Below are 23,218 nucleotides of genomic sequence, written 5' to 3'. Positions count from 1 at the left end.
CTTCAAAGAGACAACGGACATAAGAATACTAAGTTCTTAGTGAGAAACACATGCACAAAGGCACAATAAGAACACTTGGAACAAATGTGCACAAAGTCCCAACACATTCAAGAGAACCCAAATGCACAAAGGCATAAAAAATATAAATCTTTAATGAAGAAGTGAGAGAGCTTTGACTCAAAGCTTAAAGAATTACAAAAGGGATGGCCCCTATTTATAATACATGGATGAAGGCCTTGGAGGGGCTCCATATAGACGTTGGAGCCCTGCCCAGCGTCTTTATGGTGGCCCCCCCAAGGTAAAAAAGAAAAGAAAATTAAAACGAAGAAAATAAAAAAGAAAAAAAGAAAATACAATCATATTCCAAGTGGAATATGCATAAAAAGGAAAGAGGAAAAAGACATTTTTGCCCTTATTGGGTATTACAAAAATTATATATATATATATATATATATATATATATATATATATATATATATATATATATATATGGACTTTATATTTTAACAATTATAGTGTCACTTGACTATTTCTTGAACCGCCATCCAACATATTTTGTAATCCCAAATTCCAACCCGTCTTTGCTGTTGTAATCTAGACCAAAATGAATATAATTTAAACTAGACCAAAACTACTTGGATCCAATCCAAACTGAATCCGATTGTATCATACTTAATAAGTGGTACAGGAGGATTCTGTGAAGAGTCTTACACAATCAAGTTTGCAAACTTGACAAAACATACATTCACCCAATATGGTAAACCAAAATAGCATACAAAATGCTCCACGGCACGAACATAAGAATAGTGCATAAATGCACTCGAATCTGAATATGTGAGGTAAAACCTATGTCACATGGGTGCGGGTACAGGTGCGGGTACGAGTACTGGTGCGACACGGGTGCAGAGCAATTTCAAAAATTTTGGACACGGGGACACGACTATATATATATATATATATATATAACAATAAGATCTGACCCCGATACCATCTTGGATCTGGGTCGGGTCCGGATCTGGACCCGACTCGAGTCCAAATTAATTTTAATAAATGGACAAAAATAAACTCGTTCAAAGTTGATCGAGTCCAAAATGTGGACGGACTCGGCCTCGGTGCGTTGACCGAATTCGACACTTAGTTGACAGTGTCCGCCCCGTGTCCGAAGCCGCACTCGTGTCGACGCTGGTGCATCGACTTTTTAGCCGAGTCCGTGTGACTTAAGATAAAACCCTCTACCCTTTAATTGCATTACAATGGGCAACATGCCCTTATTTATAGAGAGATTACATGAGAGGAGCTATTGGGATAGCTGTTGGGCTACTCCCAACAGCTCTAGTCAAAATTGACAAAACCTGACAAAAAGACTGTTTAACTGTTTGACAGCTCAACAACTCTAGTCAATTATGACAATTTGACAAAAAGATAAAAAAACATAATAAAAAAAGAAAGAAATAAAATTACAGAAATAAATAAATAAAAATGTATTACAAGAATATACATACATACTTTAAATATATATATATATATATATATATATATATATACATATATATGTTATTTTCTAACAGTCTCCTTCAAACTTACGGTGAAATCACCGAAAGTTTGTCAAGTAAAAAGTTGAATCTTGGTGAGCAGAGTGCCTTAGTGAAGAAGTCAGCAAGTTGATATTCCCATCTTTATATGCTTTGTTCTTTCATGAAACGTATGATTTCGAGCAATGTATATCAAACTCTTATTGTCACAGCACAATCTTGTAGGATTCTGAAGGTTAATCCTCATATCTGAAGTGAGCTGTTTGAGCCACACGACTTTCATAGTAGTAGTTGACATTGCTCTATATTCAGCTTCCATAGATGATAATGACACATTTTGTTGTTTCTTGCACCTTCATGAAATCAAGGATTCACCTAGAAACACACAAAAACCAGTTGTTGAGTGCCTGTTATTTGGATCCCCTCCCCAATCAGCATCAGAATATGCAATAAGGTCTAAGGAGAAAGATGAGGATAGAAAGACTCCCTTATTTATAGTGCCTCTGATGTATTTAATAATTCTCATGACTGCACTCATATGAGCTGATGTTGGAGCATGTTAAAATTGACTGGCTATATCTGGTCTTGTAATACTTAAATAAATAAAAGATCCCACTAGCTGTCTGAAGGGAGTTGGATTGTCCAAAGGAACTCTATCATCGGCTCGCATCTTCATCCTGACAATCTCTGGAGTATCAACAACTTTATCATCTGAAAGTCCTGACTTGTCAATAATATCTGAAGCAAACTTTGTTTGTAACAATATGTATCCTCTGTTAAAGTATGAAACTTCTATACCAAGAAAGTATGTTAGAAACCCAAGATCTGTCATTTTAAAAGAATTTTTCAAAAACTGTTTTACTTTCTTGATTCCCTCTTTGTCACTTCTTGTAATCGACATATCATCAACATATAAAAGTAAAATTATAATACCTGCAAAAGAGTTCTTGATAAACAAAGTTGTATCAATATAGCATGGTTTAAAACCATACCTTGTAATAATATTGTTAAAAGTGTCAAACCAAGCTCTAGGTGCTTGTTTGAGGCCATATAGTCCTTTTTTAATTTAAGCACTTTACCTGAAGTAATTATTAATCCAGGTGGAATATTCATATATACTTCCTCATTGAGATTCCCATTTAAAAATGCATTTTTAACATCCATTTGAAATATATTTCAATTTTTAATAGCTGAAATAGCTACAAGCATTCGAACAATGGTCATCGTGGCAACAGGAGCAAAAGTTTCTTCATAATCTACGTATTCTTGAGAATATCCTTTGGCAACTAGCCTGACTTTATGCCTTTCCAAGGATCCATCACTTCTGGTTTTTACTTTAAAAACCCATCTACAACCTATTGTCTTCTTTCCTATAGGTAAATCCAGAATTTCTCAAGTATTAGCATCTTTAAGAGCTTCTAATTCTACGTGCATAGCTTTTATCCATTCGGGTAAATTTTTTGCTTCATTTAAACATGAGAGTTCAAAATATGAATGGATAGCTATAAGACATGCTCTATGTTTAGGAGAGAATGAATCATAAGACACAAACTTATTTGGGATTCTTGAGGTTCGCTCAGATCTACGAATAGCGGTTTGTTTTGAAGGAATTTCTTATGCTTCATGATTACTTTGATTTACACCTTCATTGGATGCATTTCGATTTCTTCTAGTGTATACTATTGGTTCAACTGTTGTTCTAATTTCAATAGGAGGTTCTACATAAATATTTTCATCATTAGATAGTAGTTTGAACAAGAAAGAATAATTAGAGTTTATGTCTTCCGACATGTTTTCTTCAAATCCACTTTCATTTTCAACAAAATTAACATTCCTTGAAATGAGAAGTTTATCATTTTTTGTATCATAACATTTAAATCCTTTTTGTGTTTCTAAATAACCAATGAACGCACAAGGGATAGCTTTAGAAGATAGTTTATCTCCTTTATCATTCAAAACATAACATTTGCAACCAAAGATTCTCAATCTTTGATAGTCAGGTTGATATTTGAATAATTTTTCAAAAAGAATTTCATTAGATAAAGTTTTGGAAAGCATCCTATTTATAAGATATACTAAGGTTAATGCAGCTTCAGTCCAAAGAATTTTGGAATATTTTTAGCAATAAGAAGAGTCCTTGTAGTTTTCATAATATGTCTGTGTTTTCTTTCTAAAATTCCATTTTATTGTGGGGTTCTAGGACATGATCTTTGATGTAAAATTTCTTTGTTTTTCTAAAAATTGTTTAAACTCATTTGACAAGTATTCTCCTCCAGAGTCAGTTATGAGAATTTTGAGTTTACTTTCAAATTGATTTTTAATCATGTTATGGAATGTTTTGAAGGTTGCAAATACATCTGATTTAAACTTAAGAAAGTAAATCCAACAATATCTAGTGAAGTCATCAATAAACACAACATAGTAGGAGAATCTTCCTTTAGAGGCTACAGGAGGAAGACCCCATACATCTGAATGAACTAATTCAAAAGGCATTGAGGAATAAAAAGTTCTTTGACTGTAAGGCAAGACTGTCATTTTACCAAGTAAACATTCTTTGCATTCAAAATTATCTTTACAAAGATTCTTGGTAATAGGTACAAAATTTAATTTTCTTATATTTGGATGCCCAAGTCTATGATGCCAAGTCTGTATGTCTTTTGTTTGGGCAGTGTTACAAAAATAATTCCTTTGAAATACAAAAGAAATTTATATAATAGAGATCTTCTTGCCTAGAACCTTCCCCAATCAATTTTTCGGACTGGCGATCATGCACCCAACATTTACTTGATGAGAAAATAAAATCACATCCATGATCCGAGATTTGAGAAACATAAAGTAGGTTAAGATAAAGTTTTGGTATAAGTCTTATTTTTGGAATATAAAAGTTGTTATGTTTTGACAAATCATTTTAAAAAATTCCAACACTCTTTATTTTCAAGGCAGTACCATCGGCAATGGAAACAAAAGATGCATTTGAATTAGGTTGACATTCAGATAGTATAGATCTATGTGGGGTCATATGAAAAAAGCTCCTGAATCAAGAAGCCAAGAGCACATACTAAGAGTAGAAGATGTTGCAATGTCTCCGTCAGTTGAGATAATGATTTGATGAGGTCTTTGAGATTCAAAGTATCTTCATCTTGTTTTGATGGTATAGCGGCAACACGTTTTTCTCGAGGCCTATATTTGTATCTAGGACATTGAGGCCTAATATGACCGGGCTTATTACAATTATGGCAAATGATTTTTTATTCTCCTCGATTCTTATTAGAATGAGGAGGTTTATATGGCTTGATATAGTGTCTCGGTTTTAATGCGCCAAGTGCGCAATCATCTTCTTGACCATTGTTAGAAGTAGCAAGTATACTAACATTTTTACTCATGTTTAGCCTAGTCTCTTCTCCACTAAGTTTAGTGAGAATCTCATGAATAGGAGGAGGTGATGAAGATGATAACAAAGAGGCCCTTGTTTGTTCAAACTCGGGTCTCAAACCATAGAGGAAAGCAAAAAGTCTATCTTCTTCAACTTGAACTCTCCGCATTTTTATTCACTTTCCTTCTCATTTGGGTTCAAATTGGGCAAGTTGGGTCCAAATGAACTCCATAAAATAATCTCTTACATTCTTATCTCCTTGTTTAATGTTTCTAATTGTTTCTTGGAGATAATACTTGTGAATCATATCTTTTTCGGTAAATATACCTCTAAGATATTCTCATGCTTCATTTGGCTTTTTGTAACACAAAAGGTTTGAGGCAATTTTTGTCTCAACTCCACTAAACATCCATGAAAGAATTTTGACATTTTTCATTTTCCATTCATCTAATTTTTTTGTAGTATTCTTCCATGGCTTTGTTTCTTTCTTCAAGACTAGTCTCAACATCATTTTCACCTAATGTAATTTTGGGGAGTGGGTTCAAGAATAGTACCTCTTACAAATCCCCACAAACCTTGACCCTTGATGAATGTCTCTAAGTGTCTCGCCCAAATGTTTTAGTTGCTTCCTTCAAGTTTGAATGGCGAGATGAAGTTGGAGTTGCTTGTATTGTGTGGAAAAAATTCACCCATGATGAATCCAAAGAGAAAAAAAAAACCATCAATCATGAAAGAGATAAGACACACTTTACGAGGCAGCTCACCAATGCACGGTTGATCATACACCAAGCTTTGATACCATGTAAAGAGTCTTACACACAATCAAGTTTGCAAACAACTTGACAAAACATACATTCACCTAATATGGTAAACCAAAATAGCATACAAAATGCTCCACGGCACAAACATAAGAATAGTGCATAAATGCACTCGAATCTGAACATGTGAGAGGTAAAACCCTCTACCCTTTAATTGCATTACAATAGGTAGTATGCCCTTATTTATAGAGAAATTACATGAGAGGAGCTATTGGAATAGCTGTTGGGGGCTACTCCCAACAGCTTTAATTAGAGCCGTTGGAGTAGCGCAACAGCTCTAGTCAAACAGTCAACATTTTGACTGTTTCACAGAACCTGACAAAAAGACTGTTTGACAGCCCAACAACTCTAGTCAATTATGACGGTTTGACAAAGAGACAAAAAAACATAATAAAAGAAAGAAAGAAATAAAATTACAGAAATAAATAAATAAATAATTATTACAAGAATATACTGACATACTTTAAATATATTGTTATATACATATATATATATATACAAGTATACATACTCTTGTATTAGGAAGAGTATGTATATATATATTCAAGTATATACATATATATGTTATTTTCTAACAGATCTAACCATTGAAAGGTAAGATGATAAATACTCTAATGCATGAGATTACAAAAAGCTACTTCAGAGCTTATTCAGACTGAATTTTTCTGTTAGTAGATCCACTTCCTTTGAATCTACGGATGTAATTTGATATGAAGGCTTGTTGGATATGATATATGGTATGGAAAATTTGAAGTTAACTTCCTAGGCATAATATAGTTGATCGTGCACAATATTTTTGGTTTGAGGAGCTTGATGAGGTCAACATCTTATAGTGTGGGCCCATAACTCACAACATGTTTGTCAAGCATATTTTCTTCCAGATTGCATCGGAAATCTGCATATTTTCTTCCAGATTGCATCGGAAATCTAACTCTTCCTACTTTTATGTGATCCATGTGTTCCATCTACTGGAACAGCTTCTTGCACGTGACTGCTATTTAGATTGTAATCCATATGTATCTAACTATACCTACTTGGGTGCTATTTAGATTGTAAGAATGAAGTTTGACTTAGACTTTGCTATGACTCACTCGAGCCCTGATTAACTTAACTCAAACTCAGACTCTCAAAGTAAACTTAATTCAGTCCAAGGTCCAACCTTGTTTAAGGTAACATTTATATACCAATAAGTTTGAGGTAAGAAAGGGATTTTTTAAGTTTGATTATTTTATGGAATAAATTTCAATATTGTTTCCTGATTTAAGGTTAATCCTAAAATTATGATGCCTAACAAGAAAACCTTTGTCGTCCACAACTGCTAGCTCTACTAAGATCTAATGATTAAGATAAGGGAGTAAGTTGTCATGAGTTCAGTTTCCCCTGGGATCAAACCTGTGACTGTAAAACCCATGGTTAAAAAAATAATAATAATAATAATTATCGGACCCGGGCCGGGTCGGGTTTGGACCCGGGCCGGGTCGGGTTTGGACCCGACCCGGGCCCGTCCTCGTTGGGGTTTTAAAACCTGACTCAGGGGGAGGATTTCTTTTTTTTAAACAAATCCTCTTCCCGAGCGTCGCACCCCACCCGCGCCTTCGACCTGATAAGGGAAACCCATCAGGGTTTCCCCATTTATCGCCCCCCCCCCCCCTTTAAGAGCATCGCAGGAGGGCAGAGGGGGCACGCCTCCCTCTCGAGTCTCCTCCTCCTCCTCGCACTGGCGCCCCTTCTCGTGAACCCCGACGTCTCCTCCCTCTGGTCCGATCGACATCATCGCCACCACCATCGCCGTCGATCTTCTCCTAGGTATGCTTTTCCCCCCTTCTCCTCTCCCGTTTTCTAATCCCTCTCCCTCTGTGTCTATCGGAGGGTCGACAGATGGCCTACGGGCCCTTGTCGTCTCCTCCTCTCTCTTGAGGTTGTCGGAGGGTCGGCAGGGGGCCAGTGGCTCCTGCGGCACCCGCCCTCCCCTGTGGGCTATCGGACGACCGACGAGAGGTCGGTCGTCTCCCTGTCACACCCTCCTCTCTCTGACGTCTCGCCGGGAGGCCGATGGCCCCTGCTGTGCCCTCCCTCTTTTCCCCTCCTTGAGGGCTTGCCGGAAGGTCGACACGCGGCGCACGGCCCCTGCCGCGTTCTCCCGCTCCCCTCTGTGCCATGCCTTTTTCATTTATCTCCCTTTTTGTCGCCGTTATTTTTTCAGGCAGGGGTCGAGGCCCCTGTCGTTGTTGTTTGGTCAGGGCCCCTGCCATTCTCTATTTTGTCCGGCAGGGGCCGAGGCCCCTGCCATTCGGTGTTTGTCAGGCAGGGGCCGAGACCCCTGCCATTCGGTGCTTTCGTATGGTTTTGGGCAGGCAGGGGCTGAGGCCCTTGCCATTTACTGGTCTGTCAGACAGGGGTCGAGGCCCCTGCCATTCCACATTTATCAGACAAGGGTCGAGGCCCTTGCCATTTCCACATTTATCAGACAGGGGCCGAGGCCCCTGCCACTCTTTGTTTTTGGCCAGGCAGGGGGCGAGGCCCCTGCCATTCGCTGCTCTGTCAAGCAGGGGCTGAGGCCCCTGCCATCCGCTGTTCGCCGTTCAGTTCGTTCCTAGTAAGCAGGAGTCTCAACCCTTGTCGCTCATGCTTTCCACTGACAGGACAGGCCTTACTGCTCTTCTGTTCTTTTTGACAACTGTAGCATAATAACTCTCACACTCTTGCAGACTTCGCATCGAACCCCGCTCTGGCTCCGCAGCCCGAGACTCGTATCATCTACACTTGTAGACGCACACAACTGCACAACATCCCGAGGTAGGAGAAAAATCGCACGAAGACTTTGTGAAATGTTTGGATTCTGAGATATTGCATGTCTATATAGATAAGTATGACTTATTCCTGTTTGTCTCGGACTTGTTGAGACCTTAGTGTTTTTCCTTGTATCTTGCATGCAGGAGCTTGTACTAAGTTACTTTGCCATTATTGCTTTTCCTGTACTAGTTAGCTATTATTATCACATTGTGGATGCTTAATTTTGCTATCATACTTTTGTTTTGAGTGTTGCCCTCGGGCAAGCCTCGTAGGGTGCGCAATTGCACATACAATAATTCATAACCGTTGGAAAGAAGTGCAAAATTGAGTTTAGGCATAGTAGTGTCGATGATAGGGCCTTCTTGGTGCAAGGCTTGACTTATCGAGCTCAAAGGCATAAATGTAAAGCAGATGTCTCTCCTTGGAAGTTGCTAGTTATAACTCTCTGTACTTTGTGTTCTTGGGTCAAAAAACTAGCTTGCTCGCATATATTATGCCATGCTGTGTTGGGTTGTCTCTCGAGAAACCCACAATCTACCATTGTAGTCGGATCTCTAGACAGGTACTGCTTGTACACTACGATGAGTAGGATGTGAGGTCGATGAGTACCTCGAAGCGTGCTTTGAGCACTGGATTGAAACATATAAGAATAATGATGTACGCCTTTATGAGCAAACAAGAGCAAAATATATAGATTTAAACCAAATAAATTGCAATATAATAATTGTTTTCCCTCTCATCGTAGTCGTACCTTCAGACGGGTACGATCATACTTTTGAACAAGTATGTCACTTTGGTGTTACGATGTTAGGATAAAGAGGTTGCGGCAACCTCGAATTATGCTTACAGTAGATTGTTGAGATCACATACATGATGACTTTTTGCCTTCACAGGCAATATGCTCAAGTGGGTTGATAGGCCAGAGCATGGAGATTGGGGCGGCGGTTAAGAAACCCCCGTCGTGCCCTTTTAACCTCACGGTTCATCAAGGGAGATGATGGATGATACAAAAACTTCGATGGACAGGTTGTTAACAACCACCCCACGGGCAAAAGACCCAGTTTCCCCAGTCATCGGAGTTAGGAGAATTGGGATTACCATAAATTATCCTAGGTGGTAACTCCCAGGTACTTCTGCAGAAGTTGGATGCATCCATGGGCCACAAATGCCTTTGGGGATTTACTCTCTCGGTTATTGATCGTCCCCTTAGGAGTGAACTCAGTCAGCTATCCGGGTTAATAAGAAAAACACTTGACATAATGGACCCCCGGATCGGTCTCGGCTGTTTCTACGTTTCGCGTCTATGCGTACCCACATGCCAGTTATATATCAAAACTTAAATAATATCCTGCTCATAGAAGTTGTAGATTTACATTAGTTGTTGTTTCTGCCTATGATGTATGCCCTGTATAGCATAGTGATAATCATGATGAAATGCTATATTAGACTTAAGTCTCTTATTTCCTAGTTACACCTACTTTTACTGTTACGGTTATGGTTACTGTCACTACACTTAATAAAATATTGCTTATCTTATGCATATCCTGCTATATTCTACATTGTTTAGTTGTGCACCGTACTAGTTTGTCACAAAACTGACCCATTTCATGGGCACGTGAGGAGTAGGATTTTTCGGGTAGCCGATGGCGCGATGCAACGTGACTCAAGCTTTCCTTCTTTCTGCTGGCGTCCTGGCTCGGAGTTTTGAGATTTTGTTGGGATTTTGGATTGTGGAAAAATTGTTATTTGTTAAACCACAAAGTTTATTAATAAATGATTGCTTTTGTTCCTTATTACTCTGAGAAATTGTTTGATGATTGGTCTTCGAGCTAACGTACCCAGAATTCATCCACTTGTTTTCCTTCTCTAAAGTGCTTCCGATGATATTTTCGAAATTTTAAAAAGGGTTGTTACTAATGTTTTCAAAAGCACAAGTGGAAAATTTTTGGAGCGTTACAGTGACAGGTGTGGAGTAGCATGTGGTGCTGGTCCACTCCCTCAGGGTTTACCACTATAGGGCAGCCAATTAGGGCTCAATCCTGATGTGTTGTCATTAAAAAAGAAAAAAAAAGCGAGTAGATGCTATAGAATCTCCCAATCATTGCTCACTCTCTCTCTCTTAGGTCTCTCTTTTATAAAATAGATGCAGCACCAAGAATTTTTTTGCCTATGGGACATGGAAAAAACTTCTAGGATAAAATCTGGGGAAACCAAAATTCTCCACTAAAAAGAAGTAATGACCTAGAGGTTGCAGACCTTTTCCCTTCTGTTTTTTCCTTTTGAAAAACCTTTTTATCTTTCTTTTTCTTGCACCCGTGTGCATCAATCGTTTATTCATCAAACACAGTAATTAGTTGCTCTTGGTAGAGAAAAGTTCAAAAAAAATCTGGTGAAAATATCTTATGCGATAAAATTACCCCTCAAGTCTCTTCTTATTTAATGACTCGTTTCTTTCTTCACAAAACATAAAACTGCTTGCCAGACTATGCTTGTGCTAGTCTTTGGTCACCAGGAAATTGCAATGTTTTCTCTTGAATTTAATTATTTTTCTTGGCAAGCAGTTAGGGACAATGAATATACTGGTTGTTGGAGCTGCAGGACCGATGCCTAGATCATGGAAAGATGCAAACCTATTATCAGGATTTGCAATTTGTATTTTTACTTCCCCTTCATTTTAATGCTTGTGTGAAGGAAATGCATCACTCTGGTAACCCCTGCAGCCCTTTTAGCCGAGGATGAGATAGACAAGTAAACCTCTCTCTCTCTCTCTCTCTCTCTCTCTCTCTCTCTCTCTCTCTCTCTCTCTTTTGGCTTCCCTCAACAGCAAGGTGTTAGAAGTGTTGAGGCGATGTGAAGCATTATATACTCTATGAAGTGCAAGTACCGAGGCATTGGAGCATAGGTATCACAACTATTAATCTCATAGAATAAGAAAAACAAACAAATATGCAATAAAACAGAAAAGAAGCGACATAAATAACCTATAAGAACAAAAACTTTTCATTTTCCAACAAAAAACAAGGATAACATGCATGCATATACATACACTTACACCCAGTTCCCCCAATACACATACACACACATACGTGTGTGCACACACACAAATGCATCTGTGGGAGCTCCATAGAGCCTATCCAAGTACGAAAACAAACATGAATTCCAATCTAAATTCTCAACATAGGCACCTATATTAACATTGAAAATAGTCACATAGTATCACTGTCAACTAAAAAGTGCTAATCAATTTTGTCAATCAAATTAAACATACAAGTCCTGGACTAAGCCTTACAATAGGAATCATGGGATATGCATAATATATACCAAATGTGTAAGAAGAAGGATGGGTTTTAATCAGTCTATGCCTAAGGCAGGTGACATCATAGCAGCAGCTTAATGAGTGAGAAGAGAAAGAGAAAAGGAACAGCCAGAGCCCATGTTAACTAAACCCTCTAATATTACATCCAAGACTCGTCTTCCAGTGAAAATAACTAAAACCTACAGACTAGAACTGTACAGGACAATGAGCAATGAACAACATCATACAACAAGAGAGGACAGTCAGAAATATCATAACTGTTGGTGAAGCATGGATAGTTAGATGATTGCCCTGCTACAGCCAAATAACCAACAATACTTCCAGCAAGCCCAGAAACCCACCTCTTTGCTATATAACTCTCTACAACTTCAATTCTTTACTGCAACAACAAATAATTACAGACTATTTGCAATAAATAATCTCCTAAATAGCAACCCTAGCAGACACCAAACCCATCGTCTTCATTCAATTGCAACGACAAATTCCACACAAAATTAGCAGAATTGCAAGCCACTCAATTGATAAAAAAAGAGTCCAAAAGCCTAACTTCATTGAAATTGTCAACTAGAACACACAAACACTCAAAAACAAACCAAAAGAAACAACCAACAAATCAGAGAGAGAGAAAGAAACTAAATTCTGGTACTCAGTCGTTGAAAACAACCAACCATTCGTCAACCCTGCTCTTCTCCTAACTGTTTGTAAAGTGGAAACACTTAACGAACATAAAGTATACAACCGGTCAAGCGCAGCCCCCTCTTTATTTTATTTTTGGTTTTATAATTAAGTCAAACGGGTCAAGCACCAATCGATCCCCTTCCATGACCCAATTTAATCGTGTTGTGACTTGTGAGGCTCATGCCTCACCTTGAGTCGCAGTTCTCAGGTTGAGGCACACACCTCGTAAGCCCATATGCCTCTGCCTTGCGCCTCGAGGCATGAGGCATATGCCTCACCTTGAGGCATAAGCTTCTTGCCTCAAGGCGCAAGTATTTAACAACATCGCTCACCAGGGAAGGTCATCCCTACTTTATATTAAGTGGATCCAACAAAGTGGGATGCATGTCATTATTGCAATGCATTGTGATGGTTGCTTGTCAAAACAGGTTCAATCTGATTCCATCCCTGCCTGGTAATGCTTTTCTTCTATATGATCAGTGGGTACCCTAGCCAAGCTGCTTGGAATTTTGTACCTAGGGCAGCTTATTTTTTGTTTGACAACTAATAGGTTTGGATTCCTAGCTCATGCCATCATCTATTGGTACCAGTTAGTACTGCTGGTTCATATGATTATAGTAAATGCAAACTTCTGACGCTCTAACTTCACTGTTATACTGTTAAATTATGTACATAATCATATAATGTAATATATATATTATATATATATATGGTAATACATATACATATATTAATATATATGTATATGTATCTACTTATTATATATATAAAATATATATTTCTATTTGTTTAGCCGTAGGGGTAGTTTAGTCTTTTTCCCTGTTTTACGCACATTCACTTTATGGATGTGATTGTAAATTTGTTTTTATTTTCTTTCTTTTTGTTTTTTTATTTTCTTTTATTTCTTTTATGTAAAGTACCAAAAGGTACCTTGGGGGGCCCACTAACATAGACGTTGGGCCCTCTCCAACGGTCACATTTGTGACCGTTGGAGGGGCTCCAACGTCTATGAGTTGAGCCCCTCCAAGGCCCCTCTTGTGTTCTTATAAATAGGGGTTCTCCCCTTTGTATTTTCTTATGGCTTTGAGTCAAAGCCCAAGTGCTCAATAAATTGATTCCATTATTTTTATGCCTTTGCGCATTTGTGGGTTATTTGTGAGTTGTGCTTTTGTGCACAAGTGTTCTAAAGTGTTCTTATTGTGCATTCGTGGCGGGTTTATTATCAAGAATATTAAGGTCTTGATCTTAGTATCTTATTGGAGATACTTTTACATGGTATCAGAGCCTCGTTGAAGGAGGAGGATCGTGTGTCCCGCCACTTGTGAAGTACCTCGAAAATCGTGCCCTCAAGTAAATGAAGTTTTGGAGTAAATCTTCTACTTCGGGCAATATTTTAGAAGCAACTTTTGTCAAGAAAAGTTTGAAAAACTTTTAAGGTACGCTTTATTTTCTATCGTCTTACCTCTCTAATGGGTGAAAAAGACTCCCACTTCTCCCTTGGGTTTAAACTTAGTGGTTCGAACTACCATGTTTGGGCCGGCAATATGGAAGCCCATATCAAGGGGAAAGGCCTTTGGGGATACGTTCAAGGTTCCATATCGGAACCCGAACCCAAACTTTCTATCATAGAGAAAGGGGATATTAAGATTCTTGAAGGTGAAGATTGACAAAAGGCCTTAGAAGAATATTCAAAAAAGCATGATGAGTGGGAAATGAAGAACTTCAAAATTTTATCTTGGATTTTCTCATCCGTTGAAACCAAGATCAATGCCAACATCATTAAGTTTAAAAGGGCCTCCGAAGCTTGGTTGTACCTTGAAAAAATGTATACTTCAAGGGACTTATCTCACAATTATTATCTCCAAAAGAAAGCTTTGACCCTTCAACAAAATGATTTGTCTATTCGGGAATATTTTGCCGAACTATCATCTATTTGGGACGAGCTTGCTATGCTCGAACCAAAATGGAGCGGAGAAGCTATTGAATTAAGACACAAGCAACTAGAGGAAGATCGATTCTTCAACTTCCTAAATGGTCTTAGACCCGAATTTGAGCAAATTCGGTCCTCTCTCCTATCCGCTTTCACATCTCCCTCTATTGAAGATGTCATCACCAAGCTAAGTGGTGAGGAAACACGTATGGGGATTAGTAGAAATAACCCAAGTATCCTTGCTACACCTTCTCAAAGTGATTATGAAGTGGTTAATGCCGTGTCAAGACCCGGAAATAATTTAAAAACCTACAAACCACCCCATTTCAAAAATCAAGGGCAAGGAGGAAATGATCGATATGGCAAGAGAGACTATAGCAAATTAACTTGCCATTTTTGTAAAGAACCGAGGCATATCAAACCCCTTTGTCCCAAATGGAAGAAATTTCTTGCCGCGGCTTTAGCATCCCAATCAGAGGAACGACCTTCGTCATCAAATGAGTCTCTTTCGCTTCAAAAAATTATGGATGCTCTTCAACCTATTCTCAAAGGAGGCATTTCTGGAGCCGCTATGTCATCCTCATCCTCTCTCGGTAAGACATCTTGGCTCCTTGATTCCGGTGCTTCATTTCATATGACTCCAAGTCCTTGTTTTCTTTCTGATTATTCTAAAAAATTTCTTCCATCTTTTGTCTCAACGGCGGATGGAACACCTCTTGAAATTAAAGGAATGGGCAATTTTGAAAAACAAGACTTCTTTATCCCAAAAATTCATCTTATACCAAAACTAAACTTAAACTTACTTTCCGTTTCTCAACTCTCGGACCATGGTTGCGATATAAAGTTTTCTTCTGATAAATGTTGGATACAGGATCGCCAGTCCGGGAAGTTGATTGGGGAAGGCTTTAGGAGAGGAGACCTCTACTATGTTGATTTTCTTAAAATTCCCAAGAATCAATTTTGTAATGTTGCTCAAAACAAAGATATTCATGTATAGCATAAGAGATTGGGTCATCTCAACATTGTTAAAATCTCTTATTTGCCTTTTATTAAGCATCTTTGTAATGAAAATTTTGTTTGTAATGAATGTATTCTTGGAAAAATGAGAAGTCTTCATTTTCCTCAAAGATCCATGTTTACAACAAGACCTTTTGAAATTGTTCACTCCGATGTATGGGGTCCGGCTCCGGTGATATCTAAGGGAGGTTTCTCATACTATGTTATCTTTGTGGACGATTTCACTAGGTTTAGTTGGATATATTTTCTTAAACATAAACATGAAGTTTTCTCAACTTTCAAAACATTTCATATGATGGTTTTAAATCAATTCAATGGAAATTTAAAAATTTTTAGAACCGATTCGGGTGGAGAATATCTTTCCAATGAATTTAAAAGTTATCTTGAAAATTATGGAATTCTTCATCAAAAATCTTGTCCTAAAACCCCCCAACAAAATGGGTTGGCGGAACGAAAACATAGGCACATTATTGAAACAACACGAACTTTGCTTATTTCACAAAATATTCCAAAAAAACTTTGGGCTGAGGCAGCCCTTACATCTGTCTATCTCATAAATAGACTTCCATCTAAAAACTTGAACAAGATTTTCCCATTTGAAAAATTATACGAAAAAGAACCTGATTACAGCAGGTTAAGGGTGTTTGGATGCAAATGTTTTGTCCTTACTAATAAAAATGACAAACTCTCTCCTAAGGCCATTCTGTGTGCCGTTCTTGGTTATTCTGAAACTCAAAAAGGCTTTCGCTGTTATGATATTAAAAGTGATAAACTTTATGTTTCCAGAAATATAAGCTTCTTGGAAAATATTAGTGGTTTCGAAAAACTTGAAACTAATAATAAGAATATTGACTATTCATTTCTGTTTGATTTATTGACTGATGATGATACTAGTGATGATGAATCAAATCATAATAACTTAAGTAATAATGAAACCCATTCTGAGTCCTCAACACTTCATCAACATATCAGTGAAGAACCACATAGAGATCCCATAACCTACTCTCATAGAGATAGGAATACTTTTAGAAGTACCCTCGAAAGATATGATAATGAGTCTACACCTTTGAGTGAAGAAAGCCTTCGTAGGACCGAAAGACTAAGAAGACCTCCTTCTAGGTTCATCTCATATGAGTCCTTTTCGCCTAAATATAGAGCCTGTCTAAGCGGCATTCACTCTTACATAGAACCTAGGAACTTCGAGGAAGCACGAAATTGTCCGGAATGGATAGTCGCTATGAATAATGAACTTGAAGCTATAAAGAAAGCAAAGACATGGGAGTTTCAAGACCTCCCTAAAGACAAGAAAGCAATAGGGTGTAGATGGGTGTTTAAAGTCAAGACTAAGAGTGATGGGTCCCTTGAGAGATATAAGGCCCGCTTAGTTGCTAAAGGATATGGTCAAAAATATGGGATTGATTATGAGGAGACCTTTGCCCCGGTAGCTCGGATGGTCACCGTCCGATGTCTTATAACCGTTGCCTCAATCAATAAATGGAACATCTATCAGATGGATGTTAATAATGTTTTTTTAAACGGAGATCTAAACGAAGAAGTATATATGGATGCTCCTCCTGGAATGGAATCTCCTAAAGGAAAAGTGTTTCGCCTTCGGAAAGCACTTTATGGTTTAAAACAAGCTCCCAAGGCTTGGTATGATAGGTTTTACTCCGTAATGTTAGATAATGGTTTTTCATCCTGCTTTACTGATACTGCTTTGTTTGTTAGAAAATCTAATGAAGGGATTGTTACTTTGCTACTATATGTGGATGACATGCTTATAACTGGGAGCGATTCTAACGGGATTAAAAGCATAAAATCCATTTTAAAGGATAAGTTTGAAATGTCTGACTTGGGTTTCTTAACTTATTTTTTGGGTATTGAGGTTGCATACTCTCATAGAGGATATTTTTTGTCTCAAACTAAGCTGGCATCTGAGATTATTGACAGGTCAGGTATTACGGACGATAAAATTTGTGAAACTCCTGCTATAGTAGGAGCTAAAATGAAGATTGATGATGGTGTTCCTCTCTCCGATCCTACTCCCTACAGGCAGCTAGTAGGATCGTTGATGTACCTAAGTATCACCAGACCAGATATCTCACATGCGGTGCATACGGCAAGTCAGTTTCAGCATGCACCAACTTTTGTTCACATGGGTGCTATCTTACGTGTCGTGAGATACCTAAAGCACACTATTAATAAGGGAGTTTTTCTGTCTTCTTCTTCTGAGTTAAAATTAATTGCTTATACTGACTTTGATGGGGAGGTGACCCAAATAACCGTCACTCCACCACTGGTTTTTGTGTATTCTTAGGAGACTCATTGATCTCATGGAGATGCAAGAAGCAGCAAAAGGTGTCTCTCTCATCAACTGAAGCTGAATATCGTGTCATGGCAACTACTACCATGGAAATTGTTTGGATTCATCAGTTGCTGGAAGACATGGGAATCACAATTGAAGGGCCCACCAAGCTATGCTGTGACAACAAAAGTGCGATTTATATTGCTAAAAATCACACCTTTCATGAGCGGACCAAACATATCGAGATGGATTGTCACTATGTTCGGGAGGCGTACCTCCAAGGAATCATTGACCTTCCATATGTCACGTCCGAGTATCAGTTGGCGGATTTCTTCACTAAAGCCTTGTGTGCTCCGCGTTTCAACTTCCTTCTTAGCAAACTCTCGGTCATCCTGCCCTAAGTTTGAGGGGGGGTGTTAAATTATGTACATAATCATATAATGTAATATATATATTTTATATATATATGGTAATACATATACATATATTAATATATATGTATATGTATCTACTTATTATATATATAAAATATATATTTCTATTTGTTTAGCCGTAGGGGTAGTTTAGTCTTTTTCCCTGTTTTACGCACATTCACTTTATGGATGTGATTGTAAATTTGTTTTTATTTTCTTTTATTTCTTTTATGTAAAGTACCAAAAGGTACCTTGGGGGGCCCACTAACATAGACGTTGGGCCCTCTCCAACGGTCACATTTGTGACCGTTGGAGGGGCTCCAACGTCTATGAGTGGAACCCCTCCAAGGCCCCTCTTGTGTTCTTATAAATAGGGGTTCTCCCCTTTGTATTTTCTTATGGCTTTGAGTCAAAGCCCAAGTGCTCAATAAATTGATTCCATTATTTTTATGCCTTTGCGCATTTGTGGGTTATTTGTGAGTTGTGCTTTTGTGCACAAGTGTTCTAAAGTGTTCTTATTGTGCATTCGTGGCGGGTTTATTATCAAGAATATTAAGGTCTTGATCTTAGTATCTTATTGGAGATACTTTTACATATACATCTATAGTTTTATCATATACCATTATCTTCGCTGCCACTGGGAGATATCCTTCTGGTGCTTATCTTTAGCTTATGTTCCAATATCGCACTATTTGAGGTTCTTGTTATGGTCTTTGCTATATTGCCGGTTATTGTTTTTGGAGTGCATTAATTTGATTGCTTTGAAAGATTGCAGCTGACAATGGCTCCAATGAAGGATTTTCATAAGATTCATTTTTCTTGTATATTTTTGAGAGATTTTTAATCTATTCTGAAATGTGGATTTTGTTTTGCAGTCTCGATACACGGATCCAAGGACAAACCTGCGATATGCAAACACTAAAGTTTTCAAGCGCATTAGATCACTGCCTAATGAGTATGTGCAGAGATACCTAGCTCTAAGGAATGCTGCAGTCATTTTGAAATAGCTTGCACATGGTTTCTTGGTGAGAATTGATACAAAAGAGTTCTTTAGCACGAGTCTTAGAGAGGAGTGTCATGACTGGTTAAAGATTTTGATAGCCGTAACCATTCTCAGTCCCATGTGTTCATCAAACATTGTGCAACTATGCTAAGCTCTTTTAGTCAAAATGCTATACGAGCTTGGAGGATCATATATGAATTGCATTGTAGCTGTGCATATACTGCATGCCATCATGGGCCAGTCCTTCCAGTTGAACATGGGGGCACTTAAAAGTCAATGATTGTGAATAATGGAACATGAATTCTGCATCTGCACTTTCAGCAAGCAAGGATTGGCAGATGTCCTCTCCTTTTGGAAAAAAATAAAAAACGACACTGATGTTCTTTGGTGGGTATAAACTTATATAGTGAACTTAAGTTTTTTAACATTCAATATATATTTGAATTTGTGAACAGCTATAACACATCCGATCATTCCCTTTTCCTCTATTTCGTAATCTCTACTTCAGCTTCCTCACTTCCCTGGATATTCATGTATTCTCTTATCATTTTTGCTATGTTTTCTTATGATCGTCATCATCACTGTTATTATTATTATTATGATGATGATCCTGTTGCTACCTTATTATCATTCCTTCACAGTGGCATAGGTGGGTTCAAACCTGCATATGCTAGACTCCTCTTAGATTAGTTTAGCTTTGTCTGCTAATTAAAATTTGCCCAAGACAAATCATGGTCGGACAATTCTAGGATATACTTCAAGGCACATTATTTCAAGTTTTGTTGTTTAAAGTACGCCTGCTATTTCAAGTTTGTGGTTCTGTTTTCTCTCTCGTTCTCTTTTCTTTTAAATAGTTTCTAAGCCGAGTAGCCAACTTTATGATATGGTTTTGATTGCTCAAAAATTATTTTCCGGTGCACAAGAACTGTGCTTAAGGAATTCAACATATATACAGGAAACAAGATCCGTTTTATGAGGGAGTTGGCAGTTCATATACCTGTCTGATACTATGCGGCCTCTAGTTTTCTATTTTTTCATTTGCATGACGTTATATAATGTGTTATGGCCCTCTGTACAAGCAACAACACATGTTTGTCCATGAAGTTGAGCACACGGATGACATTGGTGATGGTTTTAGGCAGTCTTTTGAGTTTTGACAAGTTGCTTTAAATGATCCTATTTGTTCATACATTCACCATCTTTTATACTATATTATTTTCTGAGAATGGTCATGTGATCCTTGTGCCAGTTCTGCTTGGTCCCATTTCTTGTCATCAGTCACTTTTATATGGAATTCTTGGTCATGAACCTGCTCACTCCTCTATTCATGGGGCAAAGTGTAGGATGATAGTGCAAGTCACCAAGTGTTGGGACGTTATCAACGGGGTCTCCCCTTGTGTGGCAGGAGCAGTTAGTGCACGTCACCTTGTATTGGAACGTTGCAAGTTCAAATCCCTATGGTATAGTTATTTGACTGGTAGGGGTCTGCCTAACCCCTGCTTTCTCTGTCTAAAAAAAAAGTGTTTGGACGTTGCAAATTCAAAACCCAATGAATTTGGATCCTAAACATTCCTCTATAAACTATGAAGATGCTCTCATTATATCATTAAAGACCCAAATGGACCTGCTAAGGTATTGATATAGGATAGAGCACTATAACTTGATAGCAAAGCTAAAGTAGATCGGTTCAAGTGGGTCTAATTACAGATCTAGCAGTCCCTCCATGAAGCATGAACAAATTGCATGAGCTGCTGTTTGGACAAAAGGTACCAAGATACGAAATGGATTCAGAAGCAACGAGTGAAGCAGAAGCAGGGAAATGAGTGTTAAAGCTTGGTATAAAGTGTGAAACAAGACTCGTTTGTGGAAATGTGTGAAGTGAAAAAAGAAACATGCAGTAAGCAAGTGGGAAGTGCGGGGAAAGTGAAAAAATAAATATTAATATGAATAACATTTAAAAAAGGGGAAAGCAAGAAAGAGAAAAAATAAATATTAATATGAAAACATAAAAAAAAAACAAGGGGGAAAGTGAGTGAGAAGGGACAGGAATTGAGTAGGAAGAGAGCTTTCCCTCTTAGGGGATGCTTGGTAACTATGGCTTGGACCTATCAGGAACTCAGCTTTATGTACTTGACCTGTTCGCAATACAAAATGCATAAATTCATGCAAAAACCAGTATCAGGGATATTTTTTTTTTGTTTTTACTTCATGATGATGATGATTGAGAATTTCTAGACTTCTCAACTCGTGGATGGGAGTGGGACAGGTCTTGATAATGGGTCAAAATTTTTGTAAAAGCAATAGCACAAGAGCTCACATGTGAAAAGGAAGAGTCTAGAAGCCACAACAGCTGCAGGTGAGGCTTTGTGGGTTCAACTGGTGCAAAAGCCTTGAGCCTAATATCCTCATAAAGATTTGCTGCTGTCTTAGATATCCCGGGCAATAGACCCCCTTGTATTTAAACCAGTAACCTTTTGGCGTAGATATTACAATCTCATGAGTCTAGTTTTTACCTCCCATCAAAGAATTGCCTATTTCTAGAATTGAATTTTTGTTTCTAAATTTGTCGAAGTTCTATCAAGTAAATGTGTTCTGATTTTTTTTTTGGATAAATTCTATGATATGGAAAATGTTAATTGACCTGTTACTGCTAACTACAAGTCATAGATAATCCAGATATCATCTTCCTCACCACCACCACCATGGCTTTGTACCCCCAAATGGTTCATCTTATTTGTCATATTCTTTTGTTTCTTTTTCCAAGGTTAGACCTTTCAGATTCTCTGTGATACATGTGCTAATGACTTTTCAACTACTAATGGAGTGCTTACATCATACATGGTTTTGTAATTACTCATCACCACCATGATGTTGTCTATGATGCTTGTCTTTCTTGATACCTTCTTAAAGGCAAATAATGCACTATTATCTCATCCTTTCTTCAACCAGTCATGTGAGAATCATTTGAAAATTGACTTGTCAGTATCGGTATCGGCCCTGTATCGTTTGGCCAACGATTCAAGTAGTTCGGCCCATACCGATACTCAACTGAATCGTTCTGAATCAGCCAAAAGTTATTAAAAAATATCACATGTCAATCAGAACGTGACACGTGTTAAAACCATTAAATTAATATTTAAATAATATAAAAAATAATTTTAAGTGTTTTTTATATTTATTAAAAAATAGCCGATTCAGGGGTTAAATTTTTCTCCCATAATAAAACTCTGACACTCCCATCTGCCGTTGCCAATTGTTTATTAGCTTTAGCCATCCTTACTTTTTTTTTTTTTTTTTGACAAAGAAAACTGGGGTTAGTCAGACGGCAAAACTGTTCCTACCAAACAAGCGGCCCAGTTGGTTAACCATCCTTACCTTATCCAGCAAGCATGGCTGCCAGAAGTCTCAAAGATCTTTTAATTTAAAAACAATGATGTAGAGTATGTCGCAATTTATTATCGGGATAATGTACCTCTTCGTGAAAAAACTTTTTATTTTTATTTTTCTTGTACATTGGTTTAGCAGAAACTGACCCTTAGATCATGTTTTCCATCGTGTATGTAAAATTTTTCGGGCATTAAAAAGTAAATTGTATAGAATGTACCCAATTTTCAACCCTTAAATAATCATATTCTTACCTCAAGAAAATATAATCGAAGGGATTATTCTTACTATTTTAATCACGTTGAACACGTTCATGTGTCAGATTTGATGACAATAACCTTCTCTTAGGGTGCGTTTGCATAAAGGGACAAACGCCCCGCAGACGGGACGTACGGCGTTTGTCCCAGACTCTTCAGGCGATTGCGCGTCTTGCACAGACGCTCTATAAAGCATCGCACAAGATGCACTTTGTCCTGTCCTGGACAAAGCGTCACACCACACATATCAAACGCAGGACAGGAACAGGGCTGTCCCCGCAAGGGTGTGTCCCGTGTATCTAACACACCCTTATTAGTTTCAACTAGAGGGTTCCTTACCCGCGAAGGTAGCTCTCTCTCTCTCTCTCTCTCTCTCTCTCTCTCTCTCTCTCATTAACA

General features: G+C 37.9%; 1 protein-coding gene across 1 annotated transcript in view; it reads left to right on the top strand.

Annotated features, from left to right (window-relative positions):
* The window catches only part of LOC149818191 (protein EIN6 ENHANCER-like), a 50,431-nt gene extending 30,795 nt beyond the window's left edge, over window positions 1–19,636 (top strand). The window contains exon 4 of the mRNA XM_089984518.1: window positions 19,051–19,636. Coding sequence (XP_089840644.1) covers window positions 19,051–19,182 — 132 coding nt within the window. The 3' untranslated portion in view covers window positions 19,183–19,636. The remainder of the gene's footprint in view (window positions 1–19,050) is intronic.
* The last annotated feature ends 3,582 nt before the right edge of the window (window positions 19,637–23,218 follow it).

The sequence above is a fragment of the Nuphar pumila genome, chromosome 13 (genome assembly GCF_984573655.1).
Source record: "Nuphar pumila chromosome 13, dmNupPumi1.hap1.1, whole genome shotgun sequence".
Taxonomy (NCBI): domain Eukaryota; kingdom Viridiplantae; phylum Streptophyta; class Magnoliopsida; order Nymphaeales; family Nymphaeaceae; genus Nuphar; species Nuphar pumila.
Note: the sequence above shows the minus strand (reverse complement) of the source record. Positions and strands in the feature narration are given on the sequence as shown.